The sequence below is a fragment of the Ictalurus punctatus genome, chromosome 22 (genome assembly GCF_001660625.3).
Source record: "Ictalurus punctatus breed USDA103 chromosome 22, Coco_2.0, whole genome shotgun sequence".
NCBI classification, from domain to species: Eukaryota; Metazoa; Chordata; class Actinopteri; order Siluriformes; family Ictaluridae; genus Ictalurus; species Ictalurus punctatus.
The window spans coordinates 5,166,297-5,187,962 of NC_030437.2; the positions used below are offsets into that span (position 1 = coordinate 5,166,297).

Genomic DNA, 21,666 nt, shown 5'->3' on the forward strand with positions numbered 1-21,666 from the left:
CATTGCCAAGCAGCTTGGCGAGAAGGTGACAACAGTTGGTGCGATTATTCGCAAATGGAAGAAACACAAAAGAACTGTCAATCTCCCTTGGCCTGGGGCTCCATGCAAGATCTCACCTCGTGGAGTTGCAATGATCATGAGAACAGTGAGGAATCAGCCCAGAACTACACGGGAGGATCTTGTCAGTGATCTCAAGGCAGCTGGGACCATAGTCACCAAGAAAACAATTGGTAACACACTACGCCGTGAAGGACTGAAATCCTAAAGTGCCCGCAAGGCCCCCCTGCTCAAGAAAGCACATATACATGCCTGCTGAAGTTTGCCAGTGAACATCTGAATGATTCAGAGGACAACTGGGTGAAAGTGTTGTGGTCAGATGAGACCAAAATGGAGCTCTTTGGCATCAACTCAACTCGCCGTGTTTGGAGGAGGAGGAATGCTGCCTATGACCCCAAGAACACCATCCCCACCGTCAAACATGGAGGTGGAAACATTATGCTTTGGGGGGGTTTTTCTGCTAAGGGGACAGGACAACTTCACCGCATCAAAGGGACGATGGACGGGGCCATGTACCGTCAAATCTTGGGTGAGAACCTCCTTCCCTCAGCCAGGGCATTGAAAATGGGTCGTGGATGCATATTCCAGCATGACAATGACCCAAAACACACGGCCAAGGCAACAAAGGAGTGGCTCAAGAAGAAGCACATTAAGGTCCTGGAGTGGCCTAGCCAGTCTCCAGACCTTAATCCCATAGAAAATCTGTGGAGAGAGCTGAAGGTTCGAGTTGCCAAATGTCAGCCTCGAAACCTTAATGACTTGGAGAAGATCTGCAAAGAGGAGTGGGACAAAATCCCTCCTGAGATGTGTGCAAACCTGGTGTCCAACTACAAGAAACGTCTGACCTCTGTGATTGCCAACAAGGGTTTTGCCACCAAGTATTAAGTCATGTTTTGCAGAGGGGTCAAATACTTATTTCCCTCATTAAAATGCAAATCAATTTATAACATTTTTGACATGCGTTTTTCTGGATTTTTTTGTTGTTATTCTGTCTCTCACTGTTCAAATAAATCTACCATTAAAATTATAGACTGATCATTTCTTTGTCAGTGGGCAAACGTACAAAATCAGCAGGGGATCAAATACTTCTTTCCCTCACTGTATACTATGTCTACTTTAATACTCCGCGAGGTGTACAGGGACGCGAGCGGAATATATCCCCAATATAATCAGCCGTGTAGAACCATTTTTTGCACTCGTCAATGCACTTTTTAATGCACTTTTTTGTTGTAGGCTACAGAGTGTTCCATTCTTTCAGCAGTCAGTTATAGGCCTAACATCGACTATTCAAGGGGTCTCAAAGATGACCACGTCAAAATATTTTTATTTTACTCATTTATTTATTTAAAGTTATATTGTGCCTTGTTAGTAGCCTATGCCTGCTGGAATGAAAAAAAAATGTTCAGTGTTAAATAAATATTTTGAAATTGTAGTTCTTGTAATAGATTTTTTTTCTTTGAAAAGCAAGACAAAATAGTAAAAAGCACATTTTGACTATTTAATGTATATATACACAGACAGATAATATAGTTTGTGTTTGTCCACAGAAGAGATGGTGGAGATGGGTGAAGTAATCAGTCAGCTGCTACACCACGTTGGTGCCATGTGCATCCACCAGCAGAACCTGTTGGCTGCTAGTGTCAGCTCACCTCTGAGCTCCTTCCTAAACAAACAGCAGCCAATGGAAGCCTGCCACTTTAGTGCCATCTGTGACATAATGGAAAAGGCCATGGTGAATTCTGACATCTGCATCATCCGCTGCATCCTTGTGGTCTTTCAGGTGCTGAAATGAGAGGTCTTAGTTTTTATTTATAAATAAAGTGAATCAAGGAATTATAAGTTTATGTAAAATATGTAGGTGGTGTGGTTTATAAAAGCTGACTTATACTTCTGCGTTAACGTGTATTTGCATACACGCGGCACACAGAGCTACAAAGAGTGCTAGCGATTAGTCCTCTCATGAGCTAACTACGTATCAGTGTGCACGTATCTGCGGTGCTATGCGTCAGGCGAATGATGATTGGTTGGCGGAGTGGGGTGTCTCTTGTGTACATGGAAATTATTTGATGAGATGTAACATTTCTTCCACAAGTTAATTCAGTTCAGATTAATATTGTATAATTCAGAGTGATGCGCTTCAAAATGCATCTGAAGTATAAACAAAATAATCCTAAACAACGAAGTGCAAATGGTGAAATTTTCCCGTATTGCATCCAGAACTTTCCGTATTGTATAGACAAGCTTGCGCTTTGAAACTGCTTTCTGAATGTGTAGTCTGTTTAAAGCCTTTAAAGTTTGTTATAATGGACAGTTGAATCCTGAAAGATTGACACTGTGCTTTCTCTTTCTTCTAACACACTCCATATAAAAACACTGTGTAGGTAATATCAACCCCAGCAACTTCTAGCAACTTTATGCTTGTGTAATAAATCTTCTATTTATTATTCCTACAGTGCTGTGGTTCATGTGACAGGTCCTCCTACCATTTTTTAAAATTATTTTACCTGTATGTAAGTTGGGATAGTCAACCTTTCAACTACTAAAAATGAGAAATATGACTAAATCAAATCAATTATACACATAACACTAAGACACACCAAACAGAGACATCTGTTGATGTACTAGTGTACAGTACTGTTAGCCACACGCTGATAAAACCTAAGACTATTTAAAATGGGTAAGTTATTAGATAGAGGACGTAGTGTCTTAGCTGAGAAAGTTAACACAGAAGAGCCTAGTGTGGAAAGAAAAAAAAAAAAAAAGAAATTTTGACAACTCTAGGGGGCCATAAAGGGATGCATGGTAAACAAGGGGGGCCTCACGCTGAAAAAGTTTGTGATCCGGCTGTGATCCGGGGCGGCTGTGGCTCAGTTGGTAGAGCGGGTTGTCCACTAATCGTAGGGTTGGCGGTTCGATTCCACATGCCGAAGTGTCCTTGAGCAAGACACTGTACCCCAAGTTGGCTTTACCTGTACCCCAAGACACTGTACCCCAAGACACTGTACCCCAAGTTGCTCCCGATGGTAAGCTAGCGCCTTGTATGGCAGCTCCTGCTACCATTGGTGTGTGAGTGTGTGTGAATGGGTGAATGAGACACAGTGTAAAGCGCTTTGGATAAAAGCGCTATATAAGTGTGCCATTTACCATTATTTACCATTAGATCCACTGTCCTAGCAGACATGTGCATGCAGAGACATGCTCACAGAAGTATAAGTCAGCCCTCAAAATAATCCTTCAAACCAAGGTACTGTGTCCAAGATAGAGCATAATAAATAAGCTAAAGTATTTTACCCAAGTCATTTCTTTGGTCTCATTTCAGGTGGTGTTTCGGTTCTTTAACCCGCAGTCAGAGCAGAACCGAGAAAGTATAAGACGTTCTGGATTGCTTCTGTGGCAGCTACTCATGGCCCCTATTGATCAGATAGGGGCAGAAATCCAAAGAGAAGTTTGCCTGGCTATCAGGTCAGAAACTACATAATAAAGTCCTTATCGCATTGTGTTAGGAAATAGTAATGCAAATTTCATATGGACATCATGAGTCTGTTAATAGTAGATGCATGATAGAAGCAGTAACTTGTCTAACTTTGATAATTTAGACTCAAATTTACAGTTAGTAGACAGGCACTTTTTATTCAGTGCGACTTTGCAAAGTTCATGGAGGCTGTAAGAGATCATTACTTGTGCTGATGGGTACCACTGCTTTATACATGCAAAGACATTACATAAAGAAGCATGTTCTGAGAAAGTGCTGTTCTTTATTTTCTGATAGTTCAAATAATAGTCACTGAAAAATGAAGCTGAAAATGTTTTAGTGATAAAGGTGATAATTAATTGTGGATTTATGACGATGGTGGTGATGTCTGCTGTAAGATGGGGGAATCTGAAGTAAAAAAAAATGGGAATGAGCATTCTATTAATTACGCATCTAACACAGTGGAGGTCCCCAATCTGCGTTAGTGGTCCCAATATGTTCAATCCACAGAGTTCAAATATATAGAGAGTATGCTGGGACCTATCTCTCTGGATCACAATGACCAACATGCATTATAGGTTAAATACACAACCACAGAAGCTCTTCCGTAGCTTTCAGACGCCTTATTTTAGCCGATTTTGGGGCTCTATTTCCGGTTAAAATGGTGCCTCAGGCTCTGCTCATCATGTTTCAATTGATCATTTTCACCAGGTCAGAAGCTTTATTTATTCAGTCAAATTTTTGTGAAAATTTATACATTTTATTATTTATTTTAAAGATATGTTTACAATGTTAAACCTATCTTCGTAGCGATTTTTTTTTTTATTTAGTTAGTTTTATACAGACAAAAAATTCATTGTTTTGCATTAATTATTATATAGAAATAATAATAAAAAAAGTCTACTCATTCATAATTACATCCCTAGTTGGTGCCATTTGCAAATATTCTGTTTTCATTCAGGGATTGTAATTTGTGATCATAATTTTAATTGTTGTATATTAACTACTGTTCTTTACTGTTTCTTTAATGTTCTTTACTGTTTTACAGCTTTGGCTTGAATATCTTGTATCAGGGAGAGATGGAACTGAATGACTTGTTAAAACTGGTCCTCACTGAAGGTAATCTTGCAGTTTTTAGGACACCCAACCTTCTCATACTACTAGCATGTGACTCTGAAGGAACATTTGGCCCTCTTGAATTTTGGAGGTACAGTGGATATTTAAAAAAAATCCCTGTAAAAATTGCAGGTTTTTGTGATGTAAGAAAATGAACTTAATTGATGTCAGATCGAATAGAAATGTTTTAGGAGAAAACAAGTTAAACTCGACACCAGCTGTGTCTTCTTGTTACTAATTTTTTATGCCAGAAGTACCCTTAAAATATCCTGCAAACATGAAGGAAGCTATTAAAGAAAAACTATTTCAGACTGGCAACCTTGCGGTGACCTTGACCTTGTTTGGCTCAATTCCACAGTTGTGCTGGTTGCAATGATAACTCCTAATACATCTTACAAAGATTCATCCACTCATTCTTGAGCTATCACACTAACAAGAATACAAACATTTACATCTGGGCTCTGACTGGGGCATTCCAAAACATTTATCATTTTTTTCTGACATGTGCTGTATGCCACTATTTGGGCAATAACTTGTTTTTTTCCTGGCAAACATATCTTTTAGAATTGTGCCCAGAAAAGTCTTGGAGGTTCTTGAGCTTGAAGTTTTGTTTTTGTTTTGGTGAAAAAGTGCTTCTCTCTAGATTACCTAGACATTTGAAGACTATGTTTTGTTGTCAATAGATTGTCCCATGCAGGGAGTGAGCAGTACTCGCTATATATTCTTGCAGCTTCTGTAACATTGCAGTATGTCTCTTGGCAGCTTTCCAGAGAAGTTTTCCTTTACTTGGTTTTCTCCACTTGTTAATGATGGCTTTCACGATGTTTCATGGTATATCTCATGATTTGGAAATTCTTTTATACCCCTCTCCTGATCAATACAATTTCGAACAATTACAAGGCTTTGTAAGCCCTTTGTGGACCATGTTTTCAGCAGTCAGCTGAAACCAAGATGATCTTTATTTGGAGTTAATCAGAATCACCTCATTGATGACGGGTGTATAATAATTACTTTTGAACATGATTTCTTAATTCTGAGCACAGTCACATGCCCCATTATAAAAGGGTGCACCCAGGTTATTGTACTTTTCCCTAAAACATTTCTATTTGTTTTTCCACATTTTGTTGGTTTTTATGCATCATTAAAGATGGAAAAATATCTTTAATTTTTTTTATATTACAAAAATTTTTACCAGGGGTATGTAGACTTTTTATATCCACTGTAGTTAAGGAGCATAGACATTGGTTTAAACCTTCAGAACCCTCAAATAGTTATACAGAACAAACCACCACATCAAGATATCATTCACACTAATCAAATGATCAGGTACACCCAAATTAATAACAGTGTAAAGCAGGAAGGATATTAAAGAGCACCTATTATGTTTTTTCAAATATTTCCTTTAATGTAGTGTGTTGTACGTAGCTGTTTGTGAATGTAAAAATGTCTACAAAGTTTCAAAAATCAAAGCTCACAACAAACAGTTATTGACTCCCAAAAGTAGGAACCGATTCTGAACAGCTGAACCGAGTCATTAGTAATTCCACACTTACTTCTTGTGCTAACCTACCTGGGTTTGTAACAATAAACCCCGCCTCTGGTCTTCACTGGCTGCTCGCAAACAGACAGAGCTGAAACTCATTATGGTAGGGGCCGTTTCCTTTTTGAAACATGCTGACAGTGGTAGACCAATCACAACAGACTGGGACATCTGACCAATCAGAGCAGAGTATGCTCTATGAAAGGAGGAGTTTAGAATGAATCCTTTAGAACGGATCATTGAACGAGTCGTGTTGGACACTGGGGGGGTAATGCTGCAATTTAAATTCTGAGCACATTAAAGTGTTTTTAGACCTCGGATGTATGTAAATTTATTGTATGACACCACTAAAACAAAATTAGGCACGTTTCAAAACCATAATAGTTGCGCTTTAATGTTGTTAACCCAGTCGAAAATGATAGCTGTTTGGTATTCATCAATCTGTCATTGTGGATTCTAGGATACTGAGGCTGTGTTGGAAATAGTGTACTGTGACAGTACCTATTGCATTTGAATTCAGAGCCTACTGCTTGGCCATAATGATCAGTATAAGTGTGTAACATGAATACAATCTGGACGTACTACATCCGCCATGGTCTCATTGTCATGTGACCTACAACTTTAAAAGAGCTGACGCACTGTCTTCCGCCATTTTTTTTTTTATTCTGATAACTCTTCCACGCAAGTCCTGTTGCCTTATGGGATAGCCCAGTGTCCATTGCTTCCATACTGCACAATCTTGGGTATTTCTCACATACTGCTTTAAGAAAGCAGGGAATTCAGACATACTACTACTTCGGTGTACTGCTTTTTGCTTACTATATAGTAGAGTAGTAGGGATATTTGGATGATATTTGGATTCCTTACATTTTGAGAGTTTGCTTGAGCCATCACAATATAGTGAAAACAAGATTCTGATTGTTTGGCTGATAAATTTAGACACAAACATGCATCATGCTGTTATGAGCCGTATTGATTCCAGTGAGTAACGGGGAATGAACAATGTGTGTTTAGCTGTAACAATTCTGACTGAAGGAGCAGCAGTGTAAGCATCAAAAACACAGGAATTGTGTCCTAATGTAGCGCATGTGCCATTATTGTGATAGTAAATGGATCTCTTGGGCACATAAGCCGATGTTTGCTATAGAAGGTATCTTTATGGCGTATGTATGTGTGCATGTGTTTGTTGTTTGTTAATATTATTGGATACATTTACAGTCATAAATGTATTGGGGGGGAGAAAGTACACCCTTCGTTTCTATGTTTTTAGTTATCAGGGCCTAAATAACAATTGTGTATGGTCCTCACCAAATTTCAATGTGTAGTTATTTCTTCCCAAAAGGTACACCAACATTCAGAAACCAGGTAGGGAAAATTAAACTAATTAGCAGTCAAGTGTTACTAATGAAATGCCGAAGATAAGTTAGTAGTAGAAGTGTGACTGCCTCTATAAAAACAGAACTTTGGGCAGTTTGGTGTTCTTGAGCGTCCAGGTATGTGTCTACATCACGCCAAGAAGGACATGACCTCAGAGTAGGTTTATTATAGTTTTAAAAAATATTGCTAGTTCTTATTTTTATTTTTTGTATTCTGGGTTTCAGTTTCATTTAACTTCATTTAATTGGTGCACAAATAGTTTTTGATTTAGTTTTTGTCTTTAGAAAATGATTCATTTTTGCTTGTATTTAGTTTTAGTATTGTTTCAGTTTTTAAAAACGGGTATGCTTGGGTAAGAATGGGTATGCTTCCCAATATTTATTTTCATCAAATAAAAAAATAATAATAATTGGGGGAAAATCAGCTTTGTAATATCTGAGCTGTCATTACATAATTTCCTTACATAATTGCTTATCTATCTATCTACCCATCCATCTATCCTTCTATATCTGTCTTATCTATCTATCATCCACAGGCATTTATGATCAAATGATTGTTTCATTAAAACAAATTACACAGGGCACAATAACAGTCCAATTAAATGCACATTGTAACTGATTAAAACTTAGACGCATCGTTTATTGTGAGATTTTAACATGCTACTGTAGTGCACAGTGCGAACAAGACGTCCAGTGTGAACAACCTTGTTGATGATAATGGGAAGTATTAAAGAGAAATTTAGCTAACCTAACACAAGGCTTATTTGTTATATTGATAGTTATGCCTAAATTGCATTGAATTAGCTAGCTAGCTACAATATACGTGGAGTGTCGTTGGCTAGATTACACCATATTATCCTACCTTCTTCTGAGTAGGTTTTGTAATTTTTTTATTTTTTTATTTATTTATTTTTTTTTATAAACTGTCCCCCTCTGACCAGAAATGCAAAATTGTAATTGCTAGTTCTGATTACAAATTAAATTAATTTATGTTCATGACAGTACAATCAGAAAAAGACTGAATAAATATGGCTTTCATGTAAGGGTGGCTAGGAAATTGTGATATTCTCTAAAAAGAATATAATAGCATGACTTATGTTTGTAGAATTGCATGTTAACCGACTGCATTCGTTCTGGAACAATATCGTTTGGACTGATGAGACCAAGGTGGAGATGTTTGGTTGTCTTGTACAATGCCATGTTTTGCGCAAACCAAACACTGCACATCACCACAAAGACCTCATACCAACTGTCAAGCATGGTGGTGGAGGGGTGATGATTTGGACTTGTTTTCAGCCACATGACCTGGGGAAACTTTTAGTCATTGAGACAATGATGAACTCCACTTTATACCAGAATATGCTTGAGACAAATATGGGGCCATCTGTACATCAGCATAAGTTGGGTCGTACACCATGACTGTACAAACCCCACTGCAAATCAGGTTTATTGTCAAAATGTACAGACTTTCAGCTTTTTGCGATGAACAAATCAAACAAAAGCAATTGAAATAGTTCAACACAACAAATGCTTCAAGAGGTTCCCCCAAATTCTACTGAAAACTTATAATGGTTTTGCCAGTTTCAAAATTATTCAACTCCTTCATAGCAAGCATCTTAATACTTAGTAGCTCTTATGACCTGCTGCAAACGAGATGCATCGCTTCTGGCAGCGTTCCTGAGGAATCTTATCCCGTTCCTCATGAGCAATGACCTCCAGTTCAGTAATATTCTTGGGTTTGCGTGCTGCAGCCGGCTTCTTCAAATCCCACCAGAGATTTTCGATGGGGTTCAAGTCAGGTGACTGTGCTGGCCCTGTAGAATCTTCCAGGACGACTTCTGCATCTAAGCCTTGGTGGAATTTGAGATATGCTTGGGATCATTGTCCTGTTGGAAGGTCCAATGACGCCCAAGCTTCAGCTTCCTCACAGATGGCATGACGTTTACTCCTAGGATTTCCTGATACTTCAACACAATCTTGCCTTCCACACGCTGCAGGTTTCCAGTGCCAGAGGATGTAAAGCAGCCCCAGAGCCAACACCATGCCACCGAGCCACCACCATGCTTGACTGTGGACAGAGTCTTCTTTTTTCATTCTTCTTCCTCCAGACATACCCAGTGGTGTGATGGATCAGCATCCATCAAGCCGAAAAGTTCCAGTTTTGTTTCATCGTGCTGTTGTGAGGGCTTCTATTCAGGGGTTTAATAATTTTGAAACTGGAGAAATCATTGAGTTGCATTTTCAGCTGAATTTGGGGAAACGACTTGAAGCATTCGTTGTGTTGAACTATTAAATTGCTTGACAGTTTTGACAATGCAAAACCTGATTTGCAATGGTAAATGGTCTGCACTTATATAGTGCTTTTTTTTTTAAAACTTAGCAAAGCACTTTACACTGGTTCTCATTTACCCATTCACACACAATAACCAATGGTAACAGAGCTGCCATGCAAGGAGCTAGCTTGCCATCAGGAGCAACTTGTGCTTCAGTGTCTTGCCCAAGGACACACGGCATGTGGAGTCATGTGGGCCGGGAATCGTACCGTCAACCCTACGATTAGTGGACAACCCGCTCTACCACCTGAGCCACAGCCAACCAAATGGGAGTTGAATAATTTTGATTGCAACTGTAGGTGATTTGTGATATAGCTGGATAGATGGCTAGATAGATTGGTCCCCAAGGTGACATTTCCCCAGAGTTTGTTAATTCTGCCTAATGACACATTATTTTTGCTATAATTTGACACTAACCCTGTGTTCACACTAGTCTGCGACAAAGCAACAGACGACCATTCATTTTCGATGTATGTGTATGACCTGGAACTGCAGTTTTAGCGATAGCATTATGCACAGCAAGCGAAATGGTGACAGCATGACAATTGTCATGTGAATTGAGATTTTCTCAACTCTCTGCAAATTTTCTATGATGTGGAATGATTCCTCAGACAAATTGTTTGCCAAGCGTGGTACATTTTTCAGTTTTGACAGTATCCTCTTGCCTCTTCAACTGCTTGTTGAAGAAAGGGGAAGCACTTCATTGCCATAGGTCTTGGTGTTATGTTTACATAAAATAATGTTCACCAGTTTAGTTTGTATCTAAGCTGTCAAGAGTGAGTATTCCAGTACAGCATTACTCAGAAATCCAAACTCCAGCCAAATCCAACCTGCATCTGACTGTGAATTCCTATTACTCCCAGCAGCTCACTTTATCCCAGAAATCTTCACATGCTGCAGGTTTGACTGATTATTATTATTATTAGTTATAGCATTAATTAATTTTTCAATGCATTGTTGTTTTTTTAATTACTTATAGGTGAGAGAAATAGTGGTTTGTCCCAGTTGCGTGATATTATTCTTAACAACCTTACTGACCAGCTACAGAAGAATCGCTTTGGAAGTGAGGATGATGACCACTACAGGTAAATGCTGCATGTTTTCTCTGAAAATAACTACTACAAATAATTACTTTCATGCCATGAAAATGGTGTACTTGGATTATGAACAGCTAATCTTGCTTGCTTTCCTGTAGGCTGAATGATGAACTGCTGCATTGCATTCTGAAGACTGTAGTGCGTGAATCTTGCCTTCTCATCAGGAAATGCCAAACACTTGACAAAGAAGAGTTCCAGAAGCTTCTATCCACTGTGCCTGTATGACATAGTCTTGGCTACTCAGATGATTTTAAAATATTGTTTATGGCACCTTTAGGACCATATGCAGTCTCATATTTTATTTTTATTTTTTTTCAGATTTTTTTCCCCCTATTTATTTGATATGATTTGGATTTTTATGATTAATCCAAAATTACATAAGATATGCAAAGTTATTATATGCTTGTAATAATTATCTGAAATTGTAAACTCTGTTTTGATGATTGAAATTCATCTCCCTCCATTGCTTAAGGTGATATGTGTGTGTGTGTGTGTGTGTGTGTGTGGTGGTGGGGGGGGGGGGGGGGGGATGCTCTGATATGAGATCTGGGATTTTAAATGGAAATCTGGCTGCATCTACCAAGAAGCAACAAGACACTCCTCTTTGGATCAAAAACATCCAAAATGTACATTTACAGCATTTGGTAGACGCCCTTATCCGGAGCAACTTACATTGATCTAATTTATACAACTGAGCAGTTGAGAGTTAAGGGCCTTGCTCAAGGGCTCAGCAGTGGCAGCTTGGCAGTGCTTACCTGGAAGTCATTACCTTCCAATCAGAAGTCCACTGAAAATGCATTCGAGTTGGGATACTGCTGAGAGTGCTCACGTGCAGCTTCTACTCACGCTAGATGGGCGGCTGTGGCTCAGGTGGTAGAGCAGGTTGTCCACTAATTGTAGGGTTGGCGGTTCAATTCCCAGCCCACATGACTCCACATGCCGAAGTGTCCTTTGGAAGGACACTGAACCCCAAGTTGAAGTCCCGATTGCAAGTTAGCGCCTTGCATGGCAGCTCTGCTACCATTGGTGCGTCAGTGAATGGCTGAATGAGAACCAGTGGAAAGCGCTTTGTAGAACCACTAAGGTTCTCCCTTACAGGGTTTGCTTTGTGTTTTCTGAGCATCCAGGCTTATTGCAGTCATCACCCTACAGCTATGTCTCACCTGCAATTACATTCCCCCCCTAATTTATAAGTGCATTCTTTCATGTCAAAACAAAAAAAAAACATAATCTTTTTCATCAATCTCAGGTGGCTTCACCAAGCTTGCACTACATTATGGCTGTTCAGAACCATTTACTAAGCAATACTGTCCTGATCCGGCCCGATGACAGCGATGACAGTGACAGCTCCCTGCAAGGGGAAACAATGAAGGTACAGGTAAACACCTCCTTTAAATGCCCCTTACTGTTTGAACATCTGTGCATGCCTGTGGAATTGCATGTAGACTTTTGTGTACATGATTTTGATTTCCATTACATGAGAGTAGATGTTAACTTCATGCTGATTTTAGGCTGGCGAACTTGGCTCTTGCCAAGATAAGCACCAACTAGGACATAGTTTCACAGTAAACTAATGTGATCCATATGTTTCTCCATCCATTTACGCTTCCATCCATATAGTGATATCCTTCTGTCTGGTGTTGATGGCTGAAGTGTAATGCTGGCTCCAGGGATCAGCTTATTTTCCTCCCTAGCGCATCAGCACACACAACAGCTGCGATGCGGGCTCCGGGGATCAACCATAGTCTCCCCAGCGTATCAGCATGACAACCGTCTGGATTGAGCTACATAGGGTACATCTCTGGGGTCTTCAAGTGGGCACCTTCCATCCTCGGTGTTTCATCGACTAGCCCACGACACCTCAAGAGGGCTTGACAGTGATTCTGGCATCCCTCCGTCCCCTACTAAACTCAGCCCAGCTTACTTATTTGTACCTCAGCCTTTCTTTCTTTCTATTGTGCTTGAGCTCCCCAGCCAGAATCTTTTCGTCTCAACTGTAGCCACTTGCTGCTCCTCTCTGCTGCTTCAGATAAGTTCACTTTGCCACGAAACTCTTGGCCATTGAATCCGACATCTCTAAGAAACTGGGTTGTAGAGTGTGCCACAAATCCTCGACATCCCACTTCCACTGGGTAAACCCAGACTCTCCTTCCTCGCTGTTCTGCTTCAGTGGCTAGTTGAGCATACCGCAGTTTCTTCCTCTCATACGCCTCATCTACCACATCCTCCCATGGCACTGTTAACTCTACCAGGTGAACAAGGCGTGCTGACCCAGACCACGAGACAATATCTGGTTGAAGGTTTGTGGTGGCAATCTCAGGTGGAAAAATAAGCCATTGATCATCTGCCAGCATTTACCAGACTCTAGCAGCTTCCAGTTGTCCTGGGCGAGGATTGGTTTTAACACCTTTTCTTGGTGGTTGCTCTCCTGGGCAGAGGAATATTGTCTTTTGTGTATAATGTTTTGATGGAACATGTGGCAACTTATTGGTCATGTTACGCTTGTCTTCCAATGCTAAGGCCAAACATCGCAGCACCTGGTCATGGCGCCAAGTAAACCGTCCATGTCTAAGAGCCACCTTGCATCCTGTCAAAATGTGCCTTAATGTTGCAGGTGATGAACACAAAGGACATGAGGGATTCTCTCCTACCCAAAGGTTTTGGTTCTGTGGTGATGGGAGAACATCATATGTTGACCTTATAAGGAAACCGATCTTGCCAGCCAATCTTGTGTTGTTCCACACTCTTCTATCTCATCCATTCTCCCTGCTTGCCCTGGGAAATGGCTTTTATGCACCTCATCCTCCCCTCCTGTTTTTGCACCTGGTTGACTACAAGCTTCCTCCGTTGTGCTGGGGCTGCCTTGTGCCATATAGGAGGAGCTGAACTGAAACCAAGACCCCCTCTTCCGGGCAGCCTTTGCATCCTCCACAGCTTTCTTTGCCACCCACTTTCTTCCAGTTTTCAACACAGGTGCTGCCTCCCTTACGCATTTGTCGCATGACTTTACTAATGTCATTTCCAGTCAGACCTTGGCGCACTTGGTTAGAGCGGACACAGGTAGCTGCAGTATTCCTTTACCATAAAGTCCCACTCTGCTGAGGCAGCGTGGGACTCCCAACCATTTCCTGATGTATGAACTGATTAAAGCTTCCAGCTTCTCTACTGTTGTCAAAGAAACTTCGTACACATTCAGTGGCCACAGCAACCTTGGCAGTAGGCCAAACTGAAAGCACCAAAGTTTTAATTGTTGTCTAACTTCTCCCACATGAACTGTGTCCTTTCATCCCCATCATACCATCTCCCAAGGCTCTTCACTGGCTTCTCAGACACTGTTGGTATTGCCTCACCATTAATGAAGAATGTTTTATCTACTACTTTACCTTTTAATTATAGAGATGCTCCTTGGTGCATAGTGCCCTCTAGAATTATTGGCACCTTTCATAATGTTGATCCTTATTTCTTCTATTTTTGTGTGAATCTCGTACTAAATAGTTTGATTTTCAACTGAAATACAACATAAAGCAATTGCAACCCGAGTAAACGCACAATACAAAAAAGTTATCCAACACCAATCACCCATGTGAAAAACTAATTGCCCCCTTAAACTTAAAATCTGTATGTACACTTTTCTTTTACACTGTATGTAATGCATTACATTAGCAGATCTGTCATTAGCTTTCTATATATCAAACTGTGCTATACTGGGAGTGGATGAAAATCCTTAAAACCATATGTGTGCTTTCCTAGGTAAATGAATTTTGTTCTTAAGACAGAAGTGTATGTCTGTGTGAATTTGTTTCTTTTAGGAACTGCAGACCAGCATCCTGTCCTTGGCCTGCAAGATCCTGGTTGGCTGTGATGAAGTTCTGGAGACTCTTCATCAAGTTACCACTGCCCTCATCAACAGTGACATTACTGACCATGAAAGCAGGTGAGTCTGAAGATTTTATTCATTATACAGCAGTTACTTCTGGTCCACTCGTTTGATTGTTCGAGCGGCATTCCAAGAATGGATGACCTTTGTATCACTCAGCTCGTCTGTGTTCACCACATAAACTTCCAATTCCTAGTTTGAAACTGTTACTACAGTAGTGTTAGCGATATCATCAACAGACATGGCAAAAGATACTTTTCAGGAATATAATTTTGAATTAAAACTTTTGACTTCATGCCTTCTCCAAAGACTTTACAGTTACGTTTATGGCTTTTGGCAGGATGCCCTTATCCAGAGTGATGTGAAGATTTAAAGTCTCTATCAATAGACACAGACCTCATACTGGTTCAGTAGGTCAGGGAGTAAGAGTACTATCTGTCAAACACTGTTTGGAGAGGTTGGTACAATATGGAAAAAGAATGCACACCAACTATTTAAAAAAAACCCCAGTAAACTAAAAGTGCTTATAGTACTAAAAGTACTATAAAGAGGTAGGTCTTTTATCATCATTTGAAGACAGCCAGTGACTCAGAGCCTAGATGTATGCCTTCCTTTTACCCTGAAGGTGCATTCACCCATACAGTGACTCGCAGCGACTGGAGACCGGAAGGCTAGCGACTTCCAGCGACATGAGAAACGGCGACTAATGGCGACCGGATGTGGGCGTGTCCAAAGTTTAACTTTATACAAATTTGAAGTGACTTTGTGCAACGACTACCAATTGGAGTGAAGACTGTAGAGCACACATGATCTGTAGCCACCCCTGCTCACTAGCAGAAGCAGCGCCATTGTGGCAATAGCCAATTAGCTTAGCTTAGCTTAGGATCTTGGTGGGTTTAAAGCAAATTATATATATATATGTATGTGTATGTGTGTGTATATGTGTATATATATATATATATATATATATATATATATATATATATATATATATATATATATATATATATATATATATATATATATACACATATATGTGGGTGGGTGGGTGGGTGGGTGTGTGTGTATATATATATATATATGTGTGTGTGTGTGTGTATATATATTTTTATATATATATATATATATATATATATATATATATATATATATATATATATATATATATATATATATATATATATTAGTGTGTGTGTGTATATATATACACACATACATACACATTTTATATATATATATATATATATATATATAATATATATATGTGTGTGTGTATATATACTGTGTATATATCTATATGTATATAATATAATGTATATGTATCCATCTATCTGTGTGTATAAGAAAATAATAATGAAACACTCACTTTTTGTTGCAATTGAGCAAAATCCCAGTGTACCTCCTATCTTGGATGAAGTGTCCGGCTTGTCGCTGTTTTGGTGCCCAGGAACGAGCAGCACCAAGGAAACACAGAGACTGCAGCCAAAGAGCTGCGATCCGGCTCCTGGTCACCATCAAACATAGTGAATGACACCCTTATGGTGACGCTCACTTACTGAGATAGAAGCTACACTGGGATTTTGCTCAATTGCAACAAAAAGTGAGTGTGTTTCATAATTATTATTTTGCTTTACAAGTGCTAAGGCCATAAGCTAAGCTAAGCTAATTGGTGCTTGTGCTTTTGCAGCAGGTAGATTTCCACAATGGCAAAGAGCACACACTGCTTCTCCTTCATCTTGTAGGATATGATGCATATATACACTGGTGAATTATATATAAGATCGCGCTCTCTCCAGAATGTTTAATTTTAGCAGCAAGATAATTGGTTTGTTGTCAAAAGTGGAATGGTAGTTGTGACACCCATGTTACTATGCAGCCAGTAGTAGGAACGCCTATTGGTGACTTCATAATACAGCTACTGGCGACCTGAAGCGGTAAAATCACTGTGTGAACGCATCTTGAGAGATGGTGGGTCCAACTGAGCAGTGCAGCTACAGAAAGCCAGTGGAGGGAGCATAGCAGTGGTGTGGTGTGGGAGAACTTTGTTGAAAACATGTTGAGTGGCTATATTCTGGATTAGTTATTATATTCTATTGTTATTCTACCTTTTCTGATATCTATTTATTATTATTGTTTTGCTTCTTCTTCTTCTGGCTAGGGTGTCTATGGCAGCCCAGTTGTGAAATTTGGCACAATGATTAGGGAGGGTTTACGGAACATTTCTTACAAAATTTGGGCCAAGTGCTGCCAATGTGTGTCCAAAAGTTCAAAGCCAGGCATCCCTAGATTCCTTTGAAATGAGTTCAATGCACCTTATGATGAATATTGGATTTTGTCAAAAACTGTTTTTTTTTTTTGTTTTGTTTTGTTTGTTTGTTTGTTTTTTTTGCTACCTTTCCCACAAATTTTGACCAATCATCAGCAAATTTGACGTCATCTTCATAGTAGGCCTAACAAAATAATAATAATATTTTTTTATTCAGACCAGAATGGACAAAAGTTTTCAAAACAATGTTTATATTCCAAACGGTTTGCCCGTAATGGGCCAAAGAATCTGACAATGAAGCCGGCAAACAGGAAATGAGACTGTCTCAGCAAGGACTTTACACACTTACACAAAATTTTGTAGGCATTCTCAGGAATATGGCCTGAGGCAATGCAACAAATTTCACGTAAGCACCACCTACTGGTCAAAAGTTGCATTAACATGCTAAAAGTGCTTACATTTAAGTGCCGTTTTGCTACCCGTTCTCCTCCAAATATTGTCCAATCTTCACCAAATTTGGCTCACATCATCTTGAGACCTGTCTAAGCAACTGCTTACTGCCATTCTAGCCATTCAAAGTACTATTATACAGACAACACATGACTGACAGATTTTAATATTAAATAGCATTTTTATTGAAAATGCTATTTGATATTATTGATTTATTGAATTTTCAATAAAATAAAACAAACACAATATAAGACGTAAGTTTGGTGCAGATACTGGGGAAAAGGCCCACACTGATGAGAGAGAGAAAAAAAAAACCTTAGATGCTTTTTAAATTACATGAAGAAAAAAAAATCAGGTCAGAGCAGTATCAATCATGTTTCACATGTTAAATTAGCAACAGACAACACAACAGGTCACAGCAGTAGTGTCAGCTGTAGCAATGCCATGCTGCTGTTCATCTAGACCTTTCCTCCTACAGACATAGAATTTCACCACTGTCTGTGATCAAAACATGCACATCATGAGTGAAACTGCAAATCACTCTTGAATCGCTTTGCCAAAAGTTAAGGCTCTGCTTTCCTGTAATTGCTTAGGCAACAAATGTAGCGTGTCTATGAATGTGCGGCTCACAGAGTCTGGGTGCTTGGCCCCGAAAAGGCTGCTTGCAGTTTTTATTAATGTTATTATTATTATTATTATTATTATTATTATTATTATTATTATTATTATTAAGTACAATTTCCTATTGCTCATGCACAAAACTTTTACTTTCCAGACTAAAAGGACTGGAGCAGGTGACTAAAGCTACAATGTTGGGCCATTTATTACCAGTTCTCTTGACCTCTCTCATGCACCCCAATCTGCAAACTCTATCACTTGCTGATGCTCTTATGCCACAACTTGTCCAGCTCGTCCTCTACACCAGTCAGGTTAGTGTGTGTGTGTGTGTGTGTGTGCGTGTGTGCGCACCAGAACATGGGAGTGGAGTTCTAATTTCACTGGAGTGGAGAGTGCCTGTCTTTAAGAAAAGCACCACTCATACAAACCAGAATGCACTTTGTGTTTCCCAGCATTTTTTGGTTTATTTTCGGCCTGTTTTGAATGGCCTGCTCAACCAGTTGTTGACGGAAATCAAATAAGGAATATCAAATATTCTTTTTCAATTATTGCCTTTTATACAAGTTTACCAAGGGGCTAACTAGACATCTGTTATGAATCAATCAACACAGCCTGTAACAGAATGTCACCCACAAATATCATAATTATTTTCTACTACTCTAATTGAGGCATTTTTTCAAGCAATGGCTTACAAACAGAAACGAGGTATTCTACAGAGAAGTTTAATGTCGGCACAGGATTTGAGCGGACTTTGTTTTACTGGTGAACGTGAGCGGTACGTGAGTGGAGCATTCGCTTGGGCCATGAGCGATTGAGTAGAGTGCGCACACAGTGGAGTGTCGCACCGTTCCTCTTTGCTCACATGCTCTGGTGTGCACTTATGTTGTGTGGCAGTATATGAACACCTTCATTGTTTTTCTCTTGTCTTTCTGTTTGTTTGATTAGACTGCATTGCTTCTGAAGACCCAGTCCCCGCTATTTGTTGAAGGCTCTCCACTGAGGGGTGGCCTATTAAACCACAGTGCTAAGATGGCTTGTAATGATGATGGGTAGGTGTATATAATGGCCTTTATTTTTATTATTTCTTATTCTTTAAAAAAAAAAAAGGTTTTATTTTTAATCAGTGGAATAAATCTACATTATGGTCACATAATATATAATTCTATCTTGCAGTTTCCAGATTCTTGATGAAAGGGAAGAGCCAGGCTTTCTGACAGGACTTAAGATCCCTGCCCCATGGGCTGCTGGGAAAACAGTGGAAACTATCCATCCAGTTCGTGACAACTACAAATTTAAAGAGACTGTACATATCCCTGGTGCTCGTTGTCTTTATCTACGCTTTGACCCTCGTTGCTCTTCACAGTATGACTATGATAAGGTGGCTATTCCAACATCAGCTATGTTTTATTCCAGTTTTAAACATTCGTGTTATATTATACTTTCATTTACAGTAATTTGCCAAACTGCACTGTCAATTTGCCAGTTACAGGCTGAATGTATGAGATTTGTTGTGCAAAATTCCAACATTTTCATGTTTCCCCAGTGGTCAAATGTTGCTCTGTTTTATGTTTTTAGCTTGTTATCTACGCTGGTCCTAACACAAATAGTCGCAAAGTGACTGAGCATGGTGGCAACACCCTGGGTTACGGCAGCCGCAGTGTTCTGGGTACTGGTTGGCCAAAAGATCTTGTAAAGGTGAGAAAGATAAGCACACACAGACTGGTATGCTATATGGACTTTAAAATGAGGGCATTCAAATGTTTAATTACATAATTTATTCACTGGTTCTCAACAGTTCATGATGAAATTATCTGTTCATTAAATATCATTTCTTCATAAACTTTCAGAACATATTCAAGCAATAGAAATAAAAGAACCAAGTCAAATGGTTCCAAAATTTTAATGTTTTAACTATTAAATGGCCTTAGAGTGAAAAAATCAGCAGGAAGTACAGGTTTGATTGGGTTTATACAGTTATATGCAATTGTTTGGGCACATTTGGGAAAATCGCACATTGTGTTGATTTTTAAAGTAAAAGGGAGTACACAGAAACTTTGTAAATGGTAATGCACAATTACTTTTTATTTGATTAATGTTCCTGAAAAAAGAAAGTAATTTTGGCATGTGGAAAGGTTTGGACACCTTTCTATTGATAGGTTGATAGGATCTCAAAAGTAAACTTGTAAGGCCCTAACTGATTTGTTCTGACTACTTAGAATTACTCGGATATTGTCATTAGGAAAGGTCAGCTGATGACAATTCAAAGCTCCATACCTTGTGCTAACACTTGACAACCATGGGCTCCTCTTAGTAGCTGACTTGAGGATTTGAAAATGAATCTAATTGATGCTTTCAAAGCAGGGGATGGCTATAAAATATATATCAAAACCAAAACTATATACAGACACGTACAACGAATGTCTTCCTTCAATTCGGTATTTTTATTTAGCAGGGCTTAAATAACAATTGTGTGGCCTTCCCCAACTTCTATAAACAAACTGATAAACTTCAAGTGACAACAGCAAAAAAGAAAAAAGCACAACAGATTTTACACATGTACTCTAGTAGTAGTTTTTTTCTCAAAAAAGTAAACCAACATTCAGAAACCAGGTGGAAAAAACTAAGTACACCCGTTCTACCTCTGCAAACATTAAGAGAGCAATTAACAGCCAAGTGTAAATGCACAAAATTAGCTTACAATCAGGAAGTGTGACTACCTCTATAAAAGCAGAACTTTTGACAGTTTAGTGTTCTGGAGCACTCGGATGCTTGTCTACTTCAGCCATGACAACATATTGTTGCTGGTCGTCAATCTGGAAAGAGTTATAATGCCATCTCCAAACAATTTGAAATTCACTATTCTACAGTGAGAACGATTGTTTACAAATGGAGAGCCTTCAAGACCAGTCTTCCCACGAGTGGGTGTCGGCACATTCAATCTAATGAAGTGTAAAAGAAAACAAAAAAAAAAACACTACATCGTGTGACCTACAGACCTCTGTAAGCACATAAAATTTTTATGTTCATGACAACACAATCAGAAAAGCATAGTTTTCATGGCATAGTGACTAAGAAAAAGCTCCTTCTATAGCAACACAACTTGCAGAATTGCATCTGGTGGGAAAAAAAACCCCAAAAAGTTGTGGAAAAATATCCTTTTGATGAGACCAAGGTGGAGATGTTTAATTATCATGCACAAAGCCATTGTGGGCAAAAACCAAATGCAGCATATCACCACAAACACATCATACCTACTGCCAAGCATGGTGGTGTTGGTGGTGATGATTTTGTGCTTGGCAGCCACAGGACCTGGGAAACTTGGTCATTTGGACAACAATGAACTTCACTTTATACCAGAGTATTCTCAAGACAAATTTGAGGCCATCTGTCCAGCAGCTTAAATTGGGCCAAAATTACATCATGCAGCAGGATAATGATCCCAAGCACACCAGCAAATTCACATC

At 39.3% G+C, this 21,666-nt stretch overlaps 1 protein-coding gene across 10 annotated transcripts in view; it reads left to right on the top strand.

Moving 5' to 3' along the window:
• LOC108255706 (probable E3 ubiquitin-protein ligase HECTD4) overlaps positions 1-21,666 on the top strand; it is a 167,750-nt gene that overhangs the window by 29,723 nt on the left and 116,361 nt on the right. For 7 of the 10 annotated variants that reach the window (XM_017451855.3, XM_017451846.3, XM_017451848.3 and 4 more), the window contains 11 exons: positions 1,605-1,837; positions 3,377-3,519; positions 4,578-4,648; positions 10,874-10,979; positions 11,090-11,210; positions 12,241-12,369; positions 14,801-14,925; positions 18,360-18,513; positions 19,148-19,251; positions 19,376-19,580; positions 19,778-19,897. In XM_017451855.3, coding sequence (XP_017307344.2) covers positions 1,605-1,837; positions 3,377-3,519; positions 4,578-4,648; positions 10,874-10,979; positions 11,090-11,210; positions 12,241-12,369; positions 14,801-14,925; positions 18,360-18,513; positions 19,148-19,251; positions 19,376-19,580; positions 19,778-19,897 — 1,511 coding nt within the window. The remainder of the gene's footprint in view (positions 1-1,604; positions 1,838-3,376; positions 3,520-4,577; positions 4,649-10,873; positions 10,980-11,089; positions 11,211-12,240; positions 12,370-14,800; positions 14,926-18,359; positions 18,514-19,147; positions 19,252-19,375; positions 19,581-19,777; positions 19,898-21,666) is intronic. The other 3 variants (XM_017451850.3, XM_017451853.3, XM_017451849.3) reach the window with 2 other exon arrangements.